General features: G+C 54.3%; 2 protein-coding genes across 4 annotated transcripts in view; one reads left to right on the top strand and one right to left on the bottom strand.

The window, feature by feature from the left end:
* Window positions 1–12,537, top strand: part of FBN3 (fibrillin 3) — a 115,607-nt gene extending 103,070 nt beyond the window's left edge. The window contains exons 49-65 of the mRNA XM_075038096.1: window positions 114–239; window positions 326–478; window positions 922–987; window positions 1,275–1,400; window positions 1,623–1,742; window positions 2,206–2,328; window positions 2,619–2,750; window positions 3,369–3,494; window positions 3,734–3,940; window positions 4,205–4,330; window positions 5,475–5,597; window positions 6,322–6,438; window positions 6,702–6,830; window positions 7,436–7,555; window positions 8,057–8,288; window positions 8,834–9,002; window positions 9,786–12,537. Of these exons, the coding sequence (XP_074894197.1) occupies window positions 114–239; window positions 326–478; window positions 922–987; window positions 1,275–1,400; window positions 1,623–1,742; window positions 2,206–2,328; window positions 2,619–2,750; window positions 3,369–3,494; window positions 3,734–3,940; window positions 4,205–4,330; window positions 5,475–5,597; window positions 6,322–6,438; window positions 6,702–6,830; window positions 7,436–7,555; window positions 8,057–8,288; window positions 8,834–9,002; window positions 9,786–10,160 (2,570 nt within the window). The 3' untranslated portion in view covers window positions 10,161–12,537. The remainder of the gene's footprint in view (window positions 1–113; window positions 240–325; window positions 479–921; window positions 988–1,274; window positions 1,401–1,622; window positions 1,743–2,205; window positions 2,329–2,618; window positions 2,751–3,368; window positions 3,495–3,733; window positions 3,941–4,204; window positions 4,331–5,474; window positions 5,598–6,321; window positions 6,439–6,701; window positions 6,831–7,435; window positions 7,556–8,056; window positions 8,289–8,833; window positions 9,003–9,785) is intronic.
* A 1,574-nt stretch (window positions 12,538–14,111) lies between these two features.
* On the bottom strand, window positions 14,112–20,516 carry CTXN1 (cortexin 1). Of its 3 annotated transcripts, none has more exons than XM_075037476.1 (3): window positions 20,247–20,516; window positions 15,953–16,349; window positions 14,112–15,717 (listed from the first exon to the last, which is right to left on the bottom strand). In XM_075037476.1, exon 3 carries the CDS (start codon window positions 15,582–15,584, stop codon window positions 15,297–15,299), a length of 288 nt encoding a protein of 95 aa, XP_074893577.1. In that variant the 5' UTR covers window positions 15,585–15,717; window positions 15,953–16,349; window positions 20,247–20,516; the 3' UTR covers window positions 14,112–15,296. The 3 variants fall into 3 exon arrangements, with proteins under 3 accessions (XP_074893577.1, XP_074893576.1, XP_074893578.1); XM_075037475.1 differs by having other exon boundaries at window positions 16,236–16,349; XM_075037477.1 differs by lacking the exon at window positions 15,953–16,349.
* Window positions 20,517–24,126: the final 3,610 nt, after the last annotated feature.

The following is a 24,126-nucleotide window of genomic DNA, read 5'->3' as shown; positions in this document are numbered from 1 at the left end:
GTCCTGCAGGCATCAGAGCTCCCCTGACATCACAGCTTCAGGTGGTTTTAATGCAATAAGGAAAGGAGTAACTTTTGGCTGCTCTGTAAGTAATACATCCCTGGTGCTCCCAGATATCAACGAGTGTGAAGAAGAGCCCAACATCTGCCTCTTTGGGACATGCACCAATACCCCCGGCAGCTTCCAGTGTGTCTGCCCTCCAGGCTTTGTGCTGTCTGATAACGGCCGACGGTGCTTTGGTGAGTGCAGCTCATCGCGGTGGGGAGGGGAGCATAACCATCCTGGATGTCTGCAATGACCTGTGCATTTCCCCACCCTCCTACAGACACTCGCCAGAGTTTCTGCTTCACTCGCTTTGACAATGGAAAGTGCTCTGTCCCCAAGGCCTTCAACACAACCAAGGCTCGGTGTTGCTGCAGCAAGATGCCAGGAGAAGGCTGGGGAGACCCCTGTGAGCTGTGCCCGCAGGAAGGAAACGGTAGGTGTGCTCCATGGAAGAGATGGCTGCGTGTGTCTCCAACACGCGCAGAGTGTGGGGAAGGTGTGCAGGTAAGGCAAGACAACCAGCAATGTAAGCCGTCCAGCAAAGTGGGCTCCTCCATCTGGAGACTACTGCTTTGAAACCTAGTAGCTCTTACTGGACTGCAGTATTCCCAGGGACTCCAGCAACCACAGTCAGGCTTATTTCTGCTTTGGACCTGCTCTCAGTTCTCTGCAGGGTTTTAGATAAGGCAAAAGCATCTCAGTGCCTCCAGATCCAAGGCAAGCGCAGGTGTTTTCCAGCCAGCCAGGGTTTTGTGGCCTCCCATGGGCAGTGAGCTGTCTAGCTCTCAGCCCTGCTCTAGAAGCCTCCAAAGCACATTTCAGCTTCTGTGAGTAAAAGCACTTGTAAGCATATCTCACTTTTCTGCTTTCTTCCAGTTGCCTTCCAGGAGCTGTGTCCATATGGCCATGGAGCCATCCCAGGCCCAGGTGACACCCGAGAAGGTAAGGTCTGATCTAGGGATGAGAAGAAATTTGTTTTGTGGGAAGGTTGCCTAGAAGCAACCAAACTTAGGCTATCTGGAGAGTAGGGTTGAATCCCAGTGGCAGGAGGGGAGGGACATAGGACTGGGTGCCCTCCCGAGCTCATCGTCTCTGACTGTTCACCAAAGGTTCAGCTCCCAACTCTGGAGAGGGAGTATCTGAGATTGCAGGGTCGGTCCTGAGAGGACAGGGATATGTTTCTGGCTGCGTGCTCACATGAGGTTTCATTGCCTTGGTTTCCCTTCTAGATGTTAATGAATGCTCAGAGAACCTGGGTGTCTGCATAAATGGGGCCTGCATTAACACTGATGGGTCTTTCCGCTGCGAGTGCCCCTTCGGGTACAACCTGGACTACACGGGAGTCAACTGCGTGGGTAAGGGTCTGCATGGGGAGCACCTGCTCCCTCTTGCTTTTATCCTCCTTAGATCAGAGGTCACGAGCATGTGCATGCCTGTGTGTGCGTGTGTGTGTGTACTTTTTTTGCCCCTGGCTCCTGGCTTTGCTGGGCTTGTTTGAATGATCTGGCTGCAAGAAGAGACCAGCCTGCATTTTTCTATTTAACTCATCCACCTAATGTGGTCCTGGCTTCCTCCAGATACCGATGAGTGCTCCATTGGCAACCCTTGTGGGAACGGTACCTGCACCAACGTGGTGGGAGGCTTCGAGTGCGCCTGTGATGAGGGTTTTGAGCCAGGTCCCATGATGACATGTGAAGGTAATGCTGCTGTGGGACAATCCCTGCACCCCCATTGCATACTGGGCCATGTGTGTGACCCCACTGGGTCACTACCTGGGTGAGCAGCAGTCAGGTCAGCCTCCAGTGAACAGTGTAGAAAAGCTGGCTGGGGCTCATCTCCACACGAGTGTGTACATCAGCGCTGGTCCCTTTTGGCTTCCTCTGAGGCTGGAGCCCAGGAGGAGGTCTGGAGACCTGCCTAAATGCAGGAGCTGCCTCACCAAGGAGCCAGGACCCTGTCCCCATCAAAGCTGCTGAGACACCAGGTGTCTGTCCCTCTGCAACCATGACCATGACAGGAAGCCTTGGTGGAACAAAGTTCTCATGAGATGAATGCACGGGGAGGAGAGGAGTCTGTCCTGGGGAAGTTCACCACCAGTACTGCCCAGCTGACTCTACTGAGAGCACACAGTCGAGCTCTATCCTCTCTCCTGCCTCCCAGATATCAATGAATGTGCACTGAATCCCCTGCTCTGTGCCTTCCGCTGCATCAACACCTTTGGCTCCTACGAGTGCACCTGCCCATCTGGATACGCCCTCCGAGAAGACAGAAGAATGTGCAGAGGTAAAATTCCCTTCTGCACCCATCAGGGGGGGTCCCATGCTCTCCCCAGCCCCCTGCACTTAACTGGTCTCTGGTGCTGTACAGAGAGAAGGCAGGACTTCTGAGCTGGCATCTCTGAGCTTGCGCTCACTCTTACCTACCTTGGTGTTCATGCTGTGTGCCAGCCAGCCTGGACCAAGGCAGTAGGGATTTGCGGAGCAGTGCAGATGTGAGCACTCAGTTCCTAGTTGCCCACACAGTGCTGCAGAGCTGGCAGGTTGAACATGGTCTCATGAGGTTCTCGGTTGCAGATCTGGATGAGTGTGCAGAGGGACTGCACGACTGCGAGTCTCGAGGGATGCTGTGCAAGAATCTCATTGGCACCTTCATGTGCATCTGTCCGCCAGGAATGCAACGCAGGCCCGATGGAGAGGGCTGCACAGGTACCAAGGACCAGGCTGGGAGGGATTCCCAGTCGGGCTGGAGACCATCCTCTTCTAGGCATTGCCCATGTAGATTTACTTTGTGTCCTTCTGCCAAACAGCCCCTCCCCAGGGTTTCCCATGTGTCAGAACTTCCCCTATATCCTACTAGATGCCTACACACACAAAACCTCTGTTCATGTCTGGACCCATAGGTCTACACAGTTCCAGCACAGGATGACACACATTATGCCATGTGTCCTTTCTGTTGAGTCTTTTCATGTCTGTGTTAAGCTTCTTTGCACTGAGCTGCTTTTGGAAGGGCCAGCACCGGACAGCCCAGACCTGCACAGTATTAGGCACAGCAGGAATGCAGAAGAAGCCCAGCTCCGCTCCTAGCCCAGCAGCTTGGCCACTTGCAGGTGGAGAATGTGCAAACCAGGGAAGCTGAGTACTCGGCCACCCTGCTTTGGGAGAGGTCCAGGGCAGGTGGATGTGTTTCTCAGCTGCCTAAGGATGTGGAAGTGGTCCTCAAGGACTATGTGAGGGTGTTTCAAACTGAGTGGTAGCACGGAGACTCATGGAAAGCTGAAATTTGTCCTCACAACAGCTCTTTGTGGTTGCTTCCTTCCTTCCTAGATGAGAATGAGTGTCGCACCAAGCCTGGAATCTGCCCCAACGGCCGCTGTATCAACACGGTGGGAAGTTACCGCTGTGACTGCAATGAAGGTTTTGAAGTCAGTCCCTCTGGCACAGAATGTATTGGTAATTACCAAGTCCTGGTGGGTCTTGAGCAGTGTCTCTTTAGTAGCAGATGATGCTTTTCAGGTGTTTTGGGGCTTCTGAGGGGAACGGTTGTTGGGGCATCACTTTTACCTTTAGCATTATCCAAACCACACTACTCTCCATGCTGGAACTAGCACAGGCTGGACAGGCTGCTCAGTTATCCCTGGTGCTGACACTGTCTCAGATCCTGACCTTCTATCCCCACTCTCTCTGTCCAGACACCCGCCAAGGATTCTGCTTCACTGAAGTACTGCAAACCATGTGCCAGATGTCCTCCACCAACCGCAACTTGGTCACCAAATCTGAATGCTGCTGCAACAGTGGGCGCAGCTGGGGTCCCCAGTGTGAACTCTGCCCCCTTCCTGGAACCACCCAGTACAAGAAAATGTGTCCTCATGGGCCAGGGTACTCCACTGATGGGAGAGGTGAGTTGGGGCCTGAATCACCTTCGATGCAGAGGGGAGAAAGCAGAGATGTGGATACAGGCAGAATTCCACCGGGAACTGGCTGGGACAGACCTACACAGTGCCTGGAGCAGACAAGAAGCCTCTGTGACGCTATCTTACAACTCCCTGAATGTAGTCTCTGGCTCGCAGGGAGAGTCTGAGCTGCCCTGGCACAGTGCTGGCACAGGAGCATGGGGACAGAGGCGGTATTGGCACTAACAGGTCCTTCCCTCCCTCCGGCAGACATCGACGAGTGCAAGGTACTGCCCAACCTCTGCAAGAATGGACAGTGCATCAACAGCATCGGCTCCTTCCGCTGCCACTGCAGGCTGGGCTACACCGCGGATATCACAGGCACAGCCTGTGTGGGTGAGTCGGGAGAAGGAATCTCATGTCTGGGCAGCCCTTGGCCTTGGCAGACTTCCACCCTTACTTTTCAGCATGCAAAGAGAGGGTCCTGTAACACCCACCTGGGACCTGACCTCGCCTCTGCCCGTACTGTCCTGCATATCCATACCAGGGCTCTGGACACTTTGCCCTATTGCATGGTCCTCTATACCTCAAAGTTGTCACTCCGTGTTGTTTAACTCCTTAAAACTGAGGCTTTTTGTCTCCTCCCTCTGACCCCAGGAGTCACAGGGACTGGCAGGGAATGTGATCCAGACATGAGAGTCTGTGAGCAGCCAAACCTTTCATTGGCAGGGCAGCTGGTTCTAGCCAGCATGAGTGCCACATTGGGATCCAGATGTTGACATAAAAGGCACCCCTGGAATCACAGCTGCAGGCATCTGGGGAAGTACTGAAGGAGTTGAGGATGTGCCATGCTTCCAGTACTGAGATGGTGGTCAGGACCATGCCAGCAGCTGTGTCCTAGACACAGAGCAGAAAAGAGGCCTTGGCTCCCAGAAACCAAGCTCTGTGCCTAGGAGTAGAGCAGATAGGACCTTGAGCACCAGGACAGGATTCCTCTCTAAACATCCTTGCCCTTTCTCCAGCTTTGTCCCCTCCAGCCTGGCTCACAGTTATGGGCTTTGTCAGAGCCATGGCTGTTACTGCCTGCTGGGCAGAGTTGACAAAGCTCCAGAAGTACAGGGCTGGCCCCATCCCTGATGTTCCCGGTACTCAGGAGGACCATCTACCCGTCTCTTCAGCTAGGAAGGGGCTAGGAAAGGTGTTGCTCAGATCCACCAGGTCACACAATAACCCATGTCTGAGCAGGGAGGTGTTTCAGCTCTTTTCCTGCAGGAGATCTCCTGGATTTGTGGTGCTGGCTCAAATTGAGGTACTCCTTCAAAGCCCTTGTCTCTGCTCACCTGCTTCCCAGAGAGTGGACAAGATGGATTTATCTGGGGCAGGGAGTGCCAGGATCCATAGGGCCATCTGACCACTTAGTTATGTGGGCTCAACTTGAATTCAGGAGCCCTTTGGTGGACTGAGTGGTCCAAGGGGTGGTGGGGACCCAGTCCAGCAGCACAACCTGTGAATGCTGATGTGTCTTGTCTCTCGAGTGTAGATTTGGATGAGTGTAACCAGTCCCCTAAGCCATGTAACTTCATCTGCAAGAACACAGAAGGCAGCTACCAGTGCTCCTGCCCCCGAGGGTACATTCTGCAAGAAGATGGGAAGATCTGCAAAGGTATTCACCCAGGAGAAGGCAGCAGACACCCTGCCTCATCTCTGGCAGCATGGGGGGATGGCAAGAGCTGATTAACATGTGACAGAACAGTCAGGTCCTTCTCTTCAGCCACAGGACAAGGCTAGACATGGAAAAAGGTGCTGTGCTGGACCGTCGTGGACTGATGCATTAGGGTGCAACCTTCCACAGACAGTCTAGACCTGTGTCATCATGAAAAATAATACTCCTCGCCCTTTGCTACAGACCGCACAGCATATCCCAAGCTGTGCTGAGCTCCAGGGGCCCTTGAACCTGCGTGTCTCCAACAAGTGGGCTGCGTGTGTCAGAGTCACTGTCAGGGCTCCTGCTGGTGCTGGCAGCTGCCAGGCTGGGGCTTTGCCCACCTCTCACAGTACTGATGTATCAGGCTGTGAAAAGGGTGGCCTAAGAATCTGGGAGAGTCTGGGATCTATGGATTACAAGAGAGGCAGAGAAAAATCTCTGCATCTTCCAAATGTGTCTGTATGTGATCAGCAGCTGAGGTGGGGAGAGGCTCCCTGGACTTGTTATTCTCATGTAAGAATTGTGTGTGTGTTTCTTCTGAGGCTGGTCCATGGCAGGTCCTGGTCTACCCAGCACCACTGTGTACCACCATGTACGTGCAGGTGCCACAGAATCAGACCACAAAGATAAGATATCTCAGTAAGATAAATTGAGAAACATGTTCTTGTGCTTGTTGCTTTAGACTTGGATGAATGTTCCACCAAGCAGCACAACTGCCAGTTCCTCTGTGTGAACATTATCGGAGGATTCAACTGCAAATGCCCCCCAGGCTTCACTCAGCACCACTCGTCCTGCATCGGTGAGTAGAGGCATTCGCTGCTCTGCTATATAGCACCAGCAAGGTCCCCGTGGGTTAGCTTTAAGCCCAGAAGAGTCTTTCCAGCCCCCCAGCTCTGGCTCTAGAGCACTGCCCCTCTCCAGTCGGCCTAGGGTTGTACATCTGACTTGTCTGTCTGCTACTCAGACTGGGCTGAGCTCCACGATGCAAGGTAGCTGTCTGCAAAGCTGCACACAGCCACATCACTGGGGAGACACTTACAAGCAGCCACCGGTGTTTTGCAGACAATAATGAGTGCACAGCTCAGCCCTCCCTATGTGGAGCCAAAGGACAGTGTCTGAACACGCCGGGCAGCTACAACTGCGAGTGCCAGAAAGGATTCTCCCTGGACAGCTCTGGTGTCAACTGCGAAGGTAGGTCTGTGTCTCTGGGGATTTGACAGACACATCTTCCATGTGGAAGGGTTCCTAGTTCACTCACAATCTCTAAAGCAGCTCAGTCCAGCCAAGGGACTACTCCTTATTGTGGGGCACCAGGAACCCACACGGGAAGCCCTGGTGCAAAGGAGAGGTCAGTGCCTGACCTGCCTGGAGAAACACTGGCTCTTGGACAAGTAGATGAAGGTCTCAAAGCTGCAACTATAGTAGCCAAGGCTGGGAAAGGAATGGCCCTGTATCTCATCAGGGGAGATCTCATGCCGGCCAAAACCCACCATGTGCTATGCTAAAGAAAAGCCTATATTCAGCCCAGGCAGCCTGAAGCAGAGCAGATCTGGTAATGGTCCAGGCCAGACCTTAAATCAAAAAACATCCAAGCAGGGGCTGCATGGGATTGTCTGTGGGTCTTGGGGCTGAGGGTGTTATTCAATTCCAAGCTGCAGAGAAATAATTAGGCAGAAGACCTGCCCACCCACATGAGCACCCTCAAGGATGCTGGCTGGTGTGGTCCCCGTGCACCCAGTGCTGCCCACAAGACAGGGAGAAGTTGTCTCACCACCATCTGTGTTACATTGCTGCAGATGTGGACGAGTGTGATGGAAACCATCGGTGCCAGCATGGCTGCCAGAACGTGCTCGGAGGCTACCGCTGCGGCTGTCCACAGGGCTATGTGCAGCACTACCAGTGGAATCAGTGTGTGGGTGAGTGTGGGATGGGGGTTTTTGTATGCTGTAGCTGTGGGATGGGGGATAGAGGGCAACTAACCCCCAAGACCCTCTCCAGCCACCCCTGGCCATCTCTGACACTGGATTCTGGGTTCATCTCTGCTAACCCAGCACTGACCTTCCTGCCCTGTCCCAGACAGACCATGCCTGTGCCCAGAGAGGGTGCCCCTGCCCTGACCTGCACTGCCCCAGGTTCTCTCTGCAACAGGGAATGTCAGGAAGCTCCTCTGCAGAGTGATGAGCTCCCAGTGCTCCTGACGCCAGCAGCTCCCTGCATTGCAGGAGGATAAAAAAATCAAGGCAGTCCTTCAGGAACCTGCATGGGATGAGGTCTCACAGGCAGCCAGAAGGGAGCCTGCTGCCAGCTCAGCAATGGCCATGGGCAGATTTCCTTGGCCATGTGGAGTGGGGAGCACCAGCAGCACAGGAGCTCCCTTCCACTAAGTTTCTGACCAGTTCTGCTGTCTTTGGGCGCAGATGAAAATGAGTGCTCCAGCCCCACTGCCTGCGGCTCTGCCTCCTGCTACAACACTCTGGGAAGTTTCAAGTGCGTCTGTCCATCTGGCTTCGATTTTGACCAAGCCTTTGGTGGGTGCCAGGACGTGGATGAATGCTCAGCAGGCGGCAGCCCCTGCAGTTATGGGTGCTCCAACACAGATGGAGGCTATCTCTGCGGCTGTCCTGGAGGCTACTTCCGAGCAGGACAAGGGTAAGAAAGCAGCCAGCAGGTAGTCCCCACAGGCACCTGTATGTTACTGGGGGATATTGCAGGCTGCCAAGTGCATGGTGCCCCAGACATGCTCCATCACCACACTTCTGCTCTCTGCCACCAGTACAATTTGAAGGAGCTCCAGAGGCTAGTAAGGTCCCATTCCCACATGAGTCCTCAACTTCTCCATGCCAGACTGTTCCTCCCCCATCACAAGATACTCATGCTAATGTGCATCTCCTCTTCCATTTCACTAATCCAATCATTAGTGCAGCTGCTAGCACTGTAGCAGATGCTCTGCAGATCCATCATCTAGTGCAGGGTGCAGACAGATTAAACCTACTAGCCACATCTGAACAAGATGTGGCCTGATCTCTCTCAGGCATGTCTTGTGTACAAGCTATTCTGTACAAGTCATGTCCTATACCCAGGCGTGATCCTCCATGTGTTTCTGGGTGTCACATGGAGAACCTGTGAGGGCAATGGTAAGATGTCCTTCTTGAAGCATGACTCTGAGATGGGTCTCTCTGCTCTTCTGCCACCAGACACTGTATTTCTGGCTTGGGTTTTGGGAAAGGTTCCTACCTTCCTGCCCCCCAAGAAGAGGATGAAGACAACCTGCTCTCCCCTGAAACCTGCTATGAGTGCAAGATAAATGGCTACCCCAAGAGGGGTCGGCAGCGACGCAGCGTCAATGGCACTGAGAAGCACCAGGTAAGAAATTCGTGGCATTCTGGATGGGGTAGAGCAAGGCAAGAGCTGGGTCACTTGGGGGATAGCTGCCTGGAGTGGATCCCATGCAGTGTGCCCATTCCTGTGGGGTTGCCTCAGTCCAGACAGAGATAGAGCTCACTCTGTGCCTGCCCATGCTGGGTGTTTGGGTGTTTGTGGATGCTGCTGAGTCCAGAAGTCCCGCAGAAATGGAAAGTCTTTCACAATACATTAGAGGAGGTCAGGACAATCTTAAGTGACACACACTTGTGTGGTTTGGCCACAAATGTCTGGAGATACGTGCAACCAAGAAATAACGCACACATGGGGAGCTGATGGGGGAGCAGTTCCCATAGGGCCATAGCGGATTCTCAGCACTTACTGTCTGACTCCAGACTGGACCTGTCACTATAAATACAGGTTATTCCTTGGAGGGAAGTTCTGGCCTCTGTCCAAGGCTCCCCCAAGAAATTCACAGGTCTGGGCAGGACAGATTGGACTGGGAGGTCATTATGGGCCCTTCAAGCCTTGGGAGGAAAATGCCTCTGAAGTTGTTGGTTCTTCCCCTGAAGATGAGGGCTGTGTACTGGCTGGTTCGGTTTCAGCAACACAAACAGGGTACCAAGAAACACTTGAAGGAAAGCAAGGACCGTAGAAGTCGTAGCCACTTCTCAGAGTTGCTTTGGGGTGGCCCATGGGGCAGAAGTCCTCTAAATCAAGTCTTCCTTCACCCGGCCATGAGCTTTTCTTGGTATCTGTAAGTAACATGCCTGGTTCCTTTTGAAGGATCACACTGTGAACTTGGCCAGCATGGATGTGGATGCTCCTCTGTCCATGATGCTGAACCTCTCTGACCTGGCTCACAAGGAGCACATCCTGGAGCTCCTGCCAGCTGTGGAGCCCCTGGAGAACCGTGTGCGGTACCTAATCTCCCACGGGAATGAGGATGGCTACTTCCGCATCCACCAAAAAGAGGGGCTCAGCTACCTGCACCTCGGCCGCAAGAAAATAGTGCCCGGCACCTACCTGCTGGAAATCGTGAGCGTGCCCCTGTACCGCAAGAGGGAACTGCAGAAACTAGAGGCCAAGAACCACCTCAACTACTTAGCAGGGGAGCTGGGCCAAGCACTGAGGATGAAGCTCCAGCTCCAGCTCTACTAACATCCATGAGATCCACCCACCCAACCGACAGTACAGTCCTTAGCCTTGCCATCCACACCTGGAAACAACTGCCTCCTCTCTCGCTGCACCCCCTGCCACCACCTCCCCCACTGCACTGTACGACTGATGGGAAATGTCCCTCTGGGCTCAGCACTCACCTTGGCCATGCAGGGATACTCCGCTTCACGGGGTGCTTGAGTCAAAAGCAAGCCACACCGCAAAAGAGCTCATGAAAGCTTTGTCAAAGCTTCAAACCTTGTTAGCAGGGACTCCCTCCCTCTGCTCAGCTCTTGCCTGTCTCCTTTAACCAAGATATACTGTTAGTCCGAGCTGGCAAGGGCAGTTCCATGGGGAAGCTGCCTGTCCTTCATGGTCACAGGCCATAGACCACCCTACAGCCCAGGAAATGTTGGGGGGGGCTGGGGGCAGCTTTGGAAGGAGCTATGGCACGGTGTGGTATTAGTGCATTTCCCAACAGCTCTCGTTCCTCCTTTGCTTCTGCATTGTCATGATGGTGCTGCAGAAACCATCCCATACCTACACTGGCTGTGCTCTGTCTTTCTCTGTCCTCTCCACGTCCACTGGTCCTTTTGGGCTCCTCTGTCAAACAGAAAAGGTCACCTCTGAGTGAAGGGGCAGTTCAGGTTGCTAACCTCACATCACGAAGCAGCCAGGCCACGGGACCACGGGCTCCTGTAGGGAACCTAGGGTTTTCACCCTGCGGTATGCTGCACACGTGCATGCCCTCCAAAGATTGGAGCTGGAAGGGCTTTTCCAGAGCTCCAGCAAGTCCAGGGGATAAGGTGTCCTTCTATAAATGAGGAGGAGCTCCGGGGAAAGGCAAATAATTGCATTGTTGAATGTGGTTGGACAAACTAAACTGGCAGGAAAAATGTCATGAGTCTGGTAAAGAGCATCTGGATGCTTCCCATGCCAGAGGGGATGGAGGGCTTGGCAGGACGTACGTGGCATGCTGCAGGGGCAGATTTCCTGGCCCCCACCAATGTGAGTGTTTGAAAATCCTGTGAAAAGTTTCCCACCAGCGGGAGCAAGATGGGGATTGGGGGGGGGGGTGGGGGGTGTCTCTGCAGCCTGGCAGGAAGAAAGAGGCAGGGACAGCCAGAGCTTCATTTCGCAAACAGTCCGTGACTCCGAGCCACCCCATCTGTGTGACTCTGGGGCTTATGGGCAGATCCCCCCCAGTCAGGAGCACTTCTGAAAACGGGGGCTGCAAGTCACTCCCCTCCGGTTGTCGCATACGTCTTGGTCAGGCCAAGGTGACAACCGAGATGGACAGTCTCTGGTTAATGCAGACGAACGAAATGCACTAAAAAGAGTCTGGAAAATATTAATTAAGTGAACTGAGGTCTCCCTGCTGCCTCAAGTAGCCTGCCCAGACCGTTCTGTCCAGGTGGGCTTTTCTTCCTCCCTCAAGAGTGTTCTTCACACAGCTGGTCTCTGCAATGCCATTTCCTAGTTTTGCATGAATCTGTTTTCAGTTCTGCATCAACCCTGTGCATCATCACGGGAAAAAAAGGTGCTAATTCACTCTGGTGACACACAAGACTACCTTATCAACAAATCTAAGGTGCTTTCAGCTTTCAGAAGCTGGTGCTGGTATTGAATCGTCAGCGTTAGTGCACTGTATCCATCCACCCTTTCATATTTATGTATAACCACCAAAGTTATGATTGCTCGTTGTTGTGAGGAGTGCATATTCCTGTAGCTTTTTTTTTTTTTTGGTACTCGGGGAGGGGGGTTGTTTTTTTCCTGGTACGCTGCCACCGCATGGGGTGGGGGAAGTGTATGTATACTGTATTTGGGCTAATGTCAAACTTGAAAACTCTTTTGCATAATGCAGCTCCAGACTCTGGATTTTGCAAGAGTCCCAGAGCTTGTGACAGGATGGGTGGCCTGATGTTTGGGGTTTTTTTTATTATTTTGTTTTGGTTTGTTTTGTTTTTCCAACAGGTGCTTTTTTTAAAAAAAAAACTATTAATAATAATAAATTAGCAGAGATGGGTTTGTGTGCGTGTGTTGAGCCAAAAGTCTCAAATGAAAAAGCTCAAGGTTTCCTTCATTCCTCTCTGGTGCGGTGTTTTTTTGTTTTGTTTTTTTTTTTTTGTATTGACATTTCTTGCTGGTTGTTTTTTTGGGAAGCGTTGAAACCCAAAACCTGTGCCCCCTTGTCCCGCACAGAGAGGTGGCTCTTTGTGGAATTCCTTTTTGTATCAGAAGCAACAGCAACAATAAAAATTATTTTGGGTTAAGTGGTTCTGTGTCTTCCTCCTCGTCTAGGCGCAGCAGCGGCAGCACCGTGCCCATCTGCCGGGGTCGAGGGGCGGCGGGGATGCCACCTCGGAGGCAGCCTGGGAACATGGCAGGACCCATCCTAGCTCCAACACGGAGGGAGCCCGGGCTGGTTTTGTCTCTGTATTCCTCAGGGACACAGTTTCACTCTTACGGCCTCATCCAGCTCTCCCACCCCTGCATGTCTCTGCACCCGCGGGGATTTGAGGTCCTTCACAAAGCCTCAGAGCAGAAGGCAGATGAGGGAGGAGGGACGGACGCATCAGCAAAGTCTCTCCTGAGCCCTTGCTCTCTCCCAGCAAGGGGAGTGGAAGGAGAGTGATGCCAGAGGTCTGAGCCTGGCAGAGGGGTGTCTGCACCCCAACATTGCTGCTGGGCTGACGAGAGGTTACAGGGGCCAGGACAGGGATGAGAGGGGCATGAGAAGGGCTGGCAAAGAGGAGACAGGGGATGCAGGAGAGCAGAAGCAAACCCGACTGCTACCACCGATCCTGCCTGGTGCTGTGGTCACCCTTTGCTCCTGGCTCATCCCCCTTTGAGGAGCAGCACCACTCTTGCTGCTTGCCGGTGGTTTTGCTGAGTGGTGGTTGTGCCGAGCAGAGGTCGTGCAATGCCGGGCTTGTCTAGACTGTGCGGTGAATGTTATGTGCAGGGTGTGCGATGATACATGCGCTTGGCCAGAGATCATGCCATGCATCCAGAAGTCAGGGTCCAGCTGGTTGAGTTCAGCTCAAACCCTAGTTCCAGGCTGACATTCTCATTTTTAGCAAATTCTTCTTGGCCTCCCATTCCGGAGGCAGAGCCATGTGCCACAAGAGGGCAGGCAGGGCCGCAGCATCCCTGCGACCGGGAGGGAGCCCACCACCTTGCTGGGTGGTGGGAGAGCAGGGGCACCCCTGGGTGGGGGGAGAAAATCACGCCATGAAACCTGGGCAAAGGAAAACATGTTCCCATTGAGGAATCGGGAAACTGTCCCTCAAACAGATTCCTGGGCTTGGCAATAGGTGAGTGGTGTTAAGATTTGGGTCCGACAGTGGGGGAGAGTGGTGCCAGAGGAGATGCAGAAGCAGGGTGCGCTGCGTCTGGGTACCCACGTCCCGCCAGTCACTTCTCTGCAGCACCCAGCAGTGACTCCTTGCATCCTCCTCCACGTCAGTGCCCATGGGACCCCGGGGACTCTCTGGGGGTGATACGTACCCACACATCCAGAAGGTCCCTCTGGATGCAGCACAACCGACCAGCCTGCTGTGCCTGCACTCCTCATGCAGACCCGGATTGATGTAGAAGACGCAGCCAGGCACAGCCCACGAGTCCTGCAGCGGACGTGGCCGGGCTGTGACCGTCCCAGCCCATCAACGCTGGCCCAGGTGCCATGCTGTGGCCAAAGACCACCTTCTGCGTGACCCTGACAGAGCACGTGCCCGCGTACGGGGCACCCACAGCATCACGGCCTGGTGGGGATGCTCCTGTCCCACCTGGCACCCATCCCCTCCGGAGCTGCTCCAGCTTGTGCTGGGAGATGTGGGGTCTTGGCTCAGACAGAGAGAGATGGGGCAGCCCAGCACTGCTTGAGGAGCGGCCAGTAGTCCTCCCAGTGCCTGCTGGGACGCATCAAAGAGCAGAGGAAGAGCTGTGTGGGGTTAGCACAGTGCAGCTTTATTTCCATGGTGAGGGAAGAGGTTCTCCCCCATGGGCTCAAATCCCTTAGAACAAAGCTTCTTAGCGGCCTGCAGCCATGACCCACCGTGGCTTTCGCTAGCCCGGTGGCTAGCTGCAGCACCCCTGCTCAACAGGCATGGTTCCCACAGAGGGGCAGAAGGACAGCCTTGTTTTCCCCTCGACTACTTATACAGCCCCCTCTGATACCCAGATGCAGGATGGCCAGGGAAGGGCCGGCCACCCCCAGCGACCCCCTGGACATGGGGAGGCCACCCAGATCCTGCTGGAGCAGGGACTGGCCAGAATGGGATACCGGTGGGAGGCTGCCAGGCTTGGGCTGGCTGAGGAGCAGCTCCCAAATGTCGTGTGGGACCTTTGATCCTTCCTCCTGGGATCCCAGCAGGGCGGCCCAGGCAGGTCTGCGGGTCGCTGCGCGGTTGCACCTCGCTCAGACCGTTTTCACCAGTCGGGCAGGGACAGGACGCTGCGATGTAAAGCGAAGAGCAGGCTGCAGGGCTGGATGCCAAAAGGGGGCTGCGCATGGAGCGGGGGGGGGGGGTCTCCATCTCCCCCTCACTGGTGGGGGGGGGCACTTGGGGCTGCCACACAGAGAGGAACAAAGCCAGCACTTGGGTCTGGTGCCTATAAACCCCCTGACGGACACAGCTCAGCTACAAGGGACGCGCACACACGCACACGCACTGGACCACGGTCAGCACTCCCCGGAGGACACAGACGAAGGCGACGTGGGGGGCAGGAGGAGGTGGGGGTCAAAGCTCTGGCCTGGCACCAGGCAGAGCCACCCAGACCAGGAGCCCCGTGGGCCGCGGCCGAGGGCAGGTCCCGCCGTGCCCTGCCCCATCGCCTCCTGCCCCTCACCGCGGCACGCGACGCTGCCCGGGGGGGCGGCGGGGACCCCCGCGGAGTCACATCGCCCCTCCAACGCATCTCTCCAAGAGTCCCGCAGACTGCGAAGAGAACTGAAAAGTGCTTAGAAAAGAGAGAAACCCCTAGAAAACCCACCCCGGACAAGAGCTCGACCTCACCTCCCTGCCCAGAGCATCCCTGCTGGCCCAGGGCAACACCACAGAGGAAGGGGGGGCCGGGGCCGGGGCCAGCTGGGGTGGGAGGCACACAGAGCACCCAGGCTCGCCCCATCCCTGCCCTCTACACCAAGGCGTAGTCAAACTGGCCCCTCTCCAACCCCTCCTTGTGGTCAGTCCAGGAGGAGGCGGGCATGCGGCTGTAGGGGTCCAGCAGGATGCGAAAGCAGCGCACCATCAGCATCACCAAGAAGACCAGGAGGAAGATGACAAAGGCAAAGACGGTTTTCTGCTCGGCATCCATACCCGCAGTGCCGGCTGGGTGCTCGACCAAGGAGGGGGAGAGCAGTTCATAATCCATCGTCGATGCATCATTCATGGTAGAGGCAAGGAGCGTGTGGGCAGGGCGCATTCGGCTGCCCCGGTGCCCGGGCAGCCAGCTTCAGCCTCTCGCTGTGCCGACGCACCCGGAGCACAGGTTACTCCATAGCCACCGGCGATGCTACGCCGAGCTTGGGGTTCACTCCTGCCCAAGCCAAGAGCTCCTGGAGGGGAAAGCAGAGATGGTGAGGGAGGAGGAATGGGCCACAGGTTACACCGACTCTGCTAAATAACCAGGGGCAGGGAAGCTCGCAAGCGGACCCCTAGTTTTCTAGCAAGCTCAAGAAGCCACTTGCGAGGGGCACAAAGGCATGGCATGGGTGGGCAACCCAGAGCACTGGTGCAGAGCTTGACTCTCCGGTTATAAATACCCAGCAATCTGCTGGAGAGGGTGCCCACCTGCCAAGGCTGGTGCTGCAGGACCCCTTCGGACCAGGTGCCCTGAATCGTAGGAGAATTCACACTGAAAAGGACCTCAGCTGTGGAGCCAGAGTGGGCTGCTCAGGGCTTTATCTAGGGTGGTCCTGAAGTTCTCCCAAGATGGACACGAGCTCAGAGTTTGCCCACTTCTACTGAGGGACACGTGTCCAGCCGCTGTATTTCCCTTGGGACAAGGACTGCCTTTGGTTTTGCGACCAGGTCTAGAAGGAGCAGAGTCCCCATGGAGAAGGAGCGCACCTACCTCACTGCAGCTGCATGGGGACACTAGCATTGCTATTGCAGCAGAAGGAGGAGAAGGCTGTGTCCAAACAGCCACGTCACTGGGGAAAGGTCTCCAGGGTCCAGCTTTCTTGGGCTAGGGATGCAAAGCAGAAGGACAAAGATAGCAAAAGAGGTTAAAAGAACCACGGTCATTAGGGGGTCACAGCAAAACACCGCAAGGCACCTCGGAGGTTCTCAGTCTCTTGTCAGACCAGCTCTGAATGGAGTTTACCTAGGGCAACGTCCACACCAACCTCCCCTTGCAGCATCCTGGAGCCTGAGTGCTCTCAGTGCTGTGGAGACCCCAGCAAAAAAAAGAAAAAAAAAGCCCCACTCGGAGATATCAGAAAAGAGCCAAAGCATCCCCCTGCCCTCTCCCAGGCAGCAATACTGTCTGGGAGCAATATTAGTGGGAAAGTAAAAGGCAGAGCCCAGCCCCAAGGCCAAGGCACCCAAATACAGACCAGAGCAGGTTCAGCGTGGGTCTCACGCTGAGGACCTGCTCGCTTTCCTTTATCTGTAGTTCCTGGGACACCATGAGAAACAGGGCTTGCAAGCTTTAAAAATAATCACATATAAAAGCAGCAAGAGCAGCAACAAGGTGAGCACAGCTGCTCTCTGGTTTTTCACCCTGGTTATTTGGTACTCTCCCTTCCCAGACACGTCTCTCGTGTCTAGACCAGACATGGGGAGTTCTTGATGGGTGTCTGTACAGCACTGGGCAACCCAGCCCTGCTGTCCGCGGGGACAAAGCACCACCATAAAACCCCTGTCCATGGGGGTGGCGAGCCCTGAGCTGGCATCCCTGCATCAATATTTGGCCAGGGTATCTCTGAACCCCCAAACACCAACCACCCCAAACCAGCTGTCTTGACACTTCCACTACCACCAGCTTCCCAATTACTTGCTGGGGGTCGTCCAGGTGTCCTTTGGGGCTGAGCAGGGGACTTTTTGTCCTGGTTTGTCATAAGTACCCTATCGCAGGGAAGTACCCAGAGCAGTTCCCCAAAGGGGAACTGTACCTAAATCCCACAGCACGTTACGTTGGCCACCCCTAGCGTGACTCCATCCAGAAGCCCCTCAGATTGTCAAACTTCCATCATGCTGGGGTTTATCCTTCCCCTCCCATATAACCCCAACCGAGCACGGGGAGCAGGGTATGCAGGGATAAGTCAAATAAGGTTCCCACGGCACAGGTACCGCATCAGGAGGGCAGGAGGATGGGGATGAGGGAACTGAGCTGGAGAAGCTTCCACCTAGGCAGGGAACACTTGGATCTCCTGTCCCCAGCCAGCAGGTGATGGCTTCATGTGCCCTATCTAGGGGAGGAATACCCATCCATGGAGGAGCATTGATGGGACAGAGCATCCTGCTCCGCTCCACGGAGGTTTTTGGCAACAGGCACAGCTCTCTACAGCCTCCATCTCCTTGCAGTGCCCTGGGAACCCTCAGGAAGCCCCTGGGCTTTGAAAGCATAGCACTGCTGGAGCACCGCTGTCTCTCCGCTAAACATCTCTGTGCTCAGGGGAGATTCATGCTTCCCACGGACACATCTGGGTTAAGAAAAAAAATCCCTCTTCATGGTTCTCGGTGCCAGAGATGCTCAGGAAAGGCCCTGCTGCAATATAAAGGACCCAAGCGCAAACAGTGTATCTGGAGGTGCCCAACAGACTCACATCAAAAGTGCAGGGAGGAACAGGCACAGTCAGGAAAAAGACAAGATTTTTCTGCTAAATAGTATCCCTAGTATTATATCCTATAGTATTCAGGATAAAGGATTTCCCTCACATTTGGGATGTGTTGCTTTTTCATTATTGTGTGAAGAATCAGATCTTAATTTCCCAGGAATTTTGAGCAGAGCAAAAAATTGCTGATAAGACAGTTAAACGAAGGCAGCTGTTATTTAAGGAACATTTGATTGAATTTTATTAAGATTCATGTTCCCTTAGTAACTAAAAAGAATACATGAGCAAGAAAATTGCTTAATAGGGACAGAACTCACAAAGGAAGAGGATCACTGTCAACAATTCGGCAACGCTGTGGTGAGATTTTTCTGGGTATGAAACACGAATTAAATGTTAATTTGGGAATGGCAAATATCTAATGAGATATTTATTTAAAAAGAAGTATGGAGCAGTGTTTACCGATGCAGGATGCCATCTGGTATGGAGGGCTCACCCTTCCCACTGCAGACACCTCCAAACCGAGAATCTGAGTGGGCAGGGAAGGGAGGTTATGGGCTCTCAGCAGGGATGGGGCTGCACAGCACTGGCATGACTCAGCCTGCTCTCTGGACTACACCCAGCCACTCCTGCTAGTGCCAGCTTATTCCACCCTTTAAGTCCTTGCGGGATTTTGACCAGGAGTCAAGACCTAGAGATAGGTCGTGGATGGGAAAGTACAAGAGCCTGGAGAAGAGAAGGCTGCGGGGAGACTTTCAATATTTAGAGGAGGCTTTTAAGAAAGATGGAGATGGGGTAATGGCTTTAAACTAAAAGGGGGGAGATGCAAGGAAGAAATTTTTTACAATGAGGGTGGAGAAACACAGGCACAGGTTGCCCAGAGAGGTGGTTGGTGCCCCATCCCTGGAAATATTCAAGGTCAGGTTGGACGGGGCTCCGAGCAACCTGCTCTAGTTGAAGGTGTCCCTGCTCATGGCAGGGGCTTGGACTAGGTGACCTTGAAAGGTCCCCTCCAACCCAAACAATTCTATGAATCTAAGAAGTGTCCAAAGCAGAATCAGAGCCTAGTTAGAGAAAGCAACTGAGAAAGTCTTCTGTGCCAGCTGGAAAGCAATTTCTGGATACTAACATTTTGAGTATTGCTTACGTCCAATTTACAGTGGAGTAACCTTGCTCAAAAAAAAATCTGTTCCTCCTTCAAGCAGTTTACTCCCACGATCAAATAAAAGATAAAGCCGGCAGCCTTGGCAAAGCCGTGCTTTGCTTTGCGTTAGTGCACAGTCCATGCGCTGTGCAGCTGGGGCGCAGGGGACGGTGAGCAGGGAACCCAGCTCAGATCTGGGGTCCAAGTGATAAGGCAGCTTTGCAAGTCATAGGTAAATTTGTCTCAGGGTGCTGGGAGGTTAAGTCAGTCAGCTTTGCAACACCTGGCACTGAAAGGTGTGCCTTTTATCAGCAGGAATTAAAAAAGATCAACACAATTTGCACAATAAAGCCGAATTGCACCAGAAAGGCTTGATCTGCTCAAAGAATGAAACTGGAAGGTGACATGAGCCACAGTGGAGCGGGATTTAATTGCATGGTGTCGTGGATGCAGTCCAACAACTAGGGAATTACTCAGTTTACACACTTTTAAATATACCCAACTTAGTACTTTTATAACCAAAAATAGACATTTACAATTATATAACAATGAGAAATGACACTGATGTCTTAAGAGGAGAAAATGGAGCCAGTTTTGATGGAGGAGGGGGAGGAAGCTAGGAGGGGCTAAAATGCTTAAATTCAAAAGAAGCTTTCTTAGAGACCAGAATAAAATGACTGCACACAGAATAAGAACTGGAGCAAATTCATTAGGACGGTGCTAAAATAACCCTGCTTCGAAAAGCACAACCCTACTGTTGCTCCCCATACAAATCTGAGACACCTAGGAGAAAAATTCAAAAGACAGATGCATTCAGGGTCCTGGGAATGTCTAACGAAGATGGTTTTGTGGCCAAAATGAGCAGGGCAGGGGAGTAGTGTAGCATAAACACTAATACAGAGCTCCGGCAAAGGGCTGAGAGCTCATCTGCTGCTCTGTGGGAGTCCGGGGTCTCACAGGAGCCGGCTCCGTGTGCTCCCCTTGGCTAATATTCACTGCGTCGCTGCACAGGGTGCACAACCGCCTGTTGCAACCAGACAGCAAATGCGATCGCCAGAGAGATAGGAAAGCAAACGCCCTCGCGAGGATTGCAAGCAAACAAGTTTCTGCCTGAGCAGGAGGATTTCTAGGACCTAAGCTCCTTAGAGATGGGAAAAGGCTTTACTTGCAAGTGCAGCAGGGCTGTGGTCCTCCCTCCGTCGTCGTTCCGCGTCTGTGCCGCCGAAGCGAAGGGTCCGTCTGTCCGAGGCGCGTCCGCTCGCCCCTGCTAGGATGGAGGCAGCTGGACGCCTTTCTGGGAAGTGCACCCTTGTGCTTGGCACCGTTACACGGAGCTCATGAAGCTGCCGAATTCTTTGCAGGGTTTACATTGCCTTTTTAAGTCAATGTTGCTGCTGGGTCAAACAAATGAATCCCACCGGGTTACTGCACGGCTGCCAGCCTAAGCACAACCAGAGGCTCTGCCAGGGGAAGCTGAACTTCCAACGGGATGCAGGGCCCCGGAGCGAAGAGCTGCGCTGTGTCCTCGGAGGTATTTCTGCACCGTATTAACGCACGTTGTGAACCTCCCGGCTGGCAGATGCTGAGAACACAGGGCCGTGTTCTCCAGCTGCTTTACGGGATGCGCCCTGGACCTGTGAGCAAACAGGGCTGGGACTATCCAGATGGATTTCTGTCTTCCCTTCCTACGCATCCCAAAGCCAAACTGCTGCTTTGTCCCTGGAAACCTGCTCCTGTCTTTGCCACCGACTGCTGGTGCAGGGCTCACGAAGGGGCCATCTCCTCCATTCCTCCTCAGCAGACAGCCAGGCCCAGCAGGAAAAAAGTTGTCTCTCAGCTCAAGAATCCAGTCTGCTGGGAGAGCAGTGTGTCCAACCTGGCCTTCCCACCTTCCCTCTTATTGCTGGCAGGGAGGCACCCGAGCCTTAACCCCAGCACCCTCCACTGAACGGCCCTGGCAGGGAGAGACCCTCCTGTCCCCGCCGAGGTGGGTCCATATGTTGTACAGACAATTCTGTGCCCAGGAGGGATGCTGAGACCCCCCCCTCTGCCTTCAGCCTGGCTGTGTCTGAACCAGCTTCGGGGTGCATCTCACCCTGGCCGTCCAGGCAAACACCAGGCAGCTGCCCAGGGACAGGCAGTGCCAGTCTCTACCAAGGTACCCTAGCCCACGTCTGGGCACCCTGTCCATTAATGCTTGTGACCTACAGCAGGGTCTTGGGGGTCTCCTTCATGAACCCTCTCAGCCCTTCTCCATCACCCGGCCCGGTGAGGGCTCAGCGTGTGGCTGGACAAGGACGTATGGGGCCCAGGAGACATCCTGCCATGGGTCTGGACCAGCTGCCAGGACCCATGCCCAAGGAAGATCCCAAGTCTCAGCATGATCCCCCAGTTGGTCTGATGTAGAGAGATGTCCCCTCCCGCTCTAAAGCCTGCTCGCAGCATCTCTCTTCAAGCACCTTCCACCACGAGGAATGGCAGGACAAGCTGGGAGTCCAGCCCAGCCCGCCTGTACCCCAAACCCTGATGTATGAGCTTGGCCAGTCTTCTGCTAAACCAGCCCACAGCTAATGAGAAGTCCACCTTCTCCATCACCGCTTTTCCAAACCCATGCCAGCGCTGTGGAGGGGCAATCCCAGCACGACAGCTCTGCTGGGCAGGATTGCAGCCATGGCCAGCAGTCAGGGGAAGATGAGCAGACCATGGACACGGAGGGGAGAACCGAGCAGATCAGGGCAGGAGCGTGAGACGCTGAGTGTGAGGGATGTCCCAGCCACTTTTTTTGCAAGTGAAGGGTGCAACCCTTCAGCCAAGGGGGGAGGTTTAGCCCAGCCCCAGCTAAGCAGAGGTGCTTGCCCCCACAGCCCAGGCTCTGTGATCCCTGGTCGCCCTGGGGGGGACACGGGAAGCCCACCCAAATGCAGGGCTCAGCAGCACCCCCTTCGCATGCGTCCTCTCTGTGGTCATCCCAGCACTCATGGAAATCTCACCGCTGCCAAACCAAGCCACCAGGGAAGAAGATAAACCCCCAGGAAAGGTTGCTCCCACCCATCCCACTCCTGCCCTCTCCATCCAGCCTTGACAACCGCCATCAGAAGATATACTGGACCCCAGCAGCGGACAAACAGAGTCAGCCCCATCTCCTGAGCCCACCACCATGAGGGGTGGGCTGGTCCCTGGCAGCCAAGGGCAGAGGGAACGACCCTCCCCAGCTCTGCTCCCCATAGCATGAGCACTCAAGAGGGGATGGGGCACGGACGGTACCTGGCTGGCATGGCCTCCCGGCTCCATCCCTTGCCATCTCGAGGGAAGAAGCAGCCGCCTCTCTCCTGGAGAGCGCGCAGGGAAGGCAGCTGCTCTTCACTCACGCTGGAGCGGGTTCCTATGGCGATGCAGAATCAATTATAATAAAAGGTGGAGCACAGCAATTGGAGATGAGAGAAGTTTCGTGAGCTGCCTGCCTGGGAAAGAGAGACCGTGGGAGAGAGAGCGCAGGGCTGGGGGCTGAGCTTGCCTTCCTGGATCCCTGTGTTCCCCCCAAAAAGTCCCTCTAATCCCCAGGGCAACATGCCTGCATCACTGCCCCTCCAAGACATCCAAGACCCCCGTCTATCCATGGTGTGGACCTGCTCATGGCACCTGCTGAGCAGAAGATCATTGCACATGCAAATCCCAACAAAAGAGAAGCTTTCAGGTCCTGGTGTACAGGAGCCCCAAGGGGATCGAGGCAGGTAGTGGTAGGAAGAGACTTCTTGCGAGGGAAATCAGGGGGACACCCGCTGCTACCCGCTCTGGAGAAAAATAGACACATCCCTCCTCATCCAGGTGATCAGGAGGGGAGAGAAAAGACTCCAACTGGCTGTTGGAGGCACCTAGAAATGTGGATTAGATGCCAAGGTTACATGTAGCTGCTGGGAGCTGATGCAATCCCTCCCCATGTTGCTTCCTCCTTACAATTTCAGCAATTTCCCCGGTGCAAAAATTCATCATGCAAAAATTAATCACCAAACCATAAAAGCAAAAACTCCTCTATGTGTAATGGTACCAGAGGAGCATAATTGTGATCCCCAGCCCCTTCAGCACAGTGCAGCATGCTCCCTTCCTACAATGAGGTGATTCATTGTAAATATCTGGAAATAACCACCCAATTTCCTGCACTATCCGTCTTAGCTGCTAATTGAAATGGTTTTGCTGAAAGGTGCCTACAGAGAGCGTTCTCACACTTAATCAGTGCAGGGAATGCTCACCGCCTGGGGCAAAGGGGAGACAGGCCACATTAGTGGCCTCCCTGCAAAATTAATATTGCTTTGCTAGTCATCTGTCCTCTGGCAGGACTGGGAGTGTGTGAATGAACAGTTCCTAAAGGGCGCCTTCACACCCACTCATGGAAGAGTCACGGGAACCTTTTGTGCTCTGCGGTTGCACCGTTTGCGGAGCTGTGTCCCCTGCAAGCCACAGGACCTGCTCGTGTCGAGGATCCTCGCAGCCCCCCTGCTAATGGGAACCCACTGGCAGAGCATCCTCCATGCAGTCCACCCCAACTCAGCCCAGTCTAGCCCACTCCATTCCAGCCCAGTCTAGCTCAATACAATCTAGTCCAGCCCAGTCAAGCCCCATCTAACCCTCCCTTTGGCCCCACAGCCATGATTTTCATGTGTCCCACGCAACGTGATTAGCCAAGTAACCTTGCCACGTCCTGAACATCACAGCTCCCAGCTAGGGTGAGACCTCTGAGCTGGTCACACACCAGCACAGTGTCCAAACTCACGATAGCAGCTGGTCCCTGAGGCGATGGCACAAGTTTGCATCGTTTCCAGCTGTTGCTTGTTTTTCAGACCCAAATTTCTGGGGGCTTCCCCGTGGCACCATCCCTCTCCAAGTGACTGTGTCTTTCCCCGTCACCCTTTGCCCCGGGCTGTTGGGCTGTGAAGGCAAGGGAGCGCAAACCAACCCCTCTGCGGGTGCCCTGGCAGTTTGCATCCTTGCTGTGCAGAAATCTGCTCCAGCTTTTGCTAACAGTTTCTAAGCCCGACGGGTGGCGAGGG

Source organism: Buteo buteo, chromosome 10, assembly GCF_964188355.1.
Source record: "Buteo buteo chromosome 10, bButBut1.hap1.1, whole genome shotgun sequence".
Classification (NCBI taxonomy): domain Eukaryota; kingdom Metazoa; phylum Chordata; class Aves; order Accipitriformes; family Accipitridae; genus Buteo; species Buteo buteo.
Note: the sequence above shows the minus strand (reverse complement) of the source record. Positions and strands in the feature narration are given on the sequence as shown.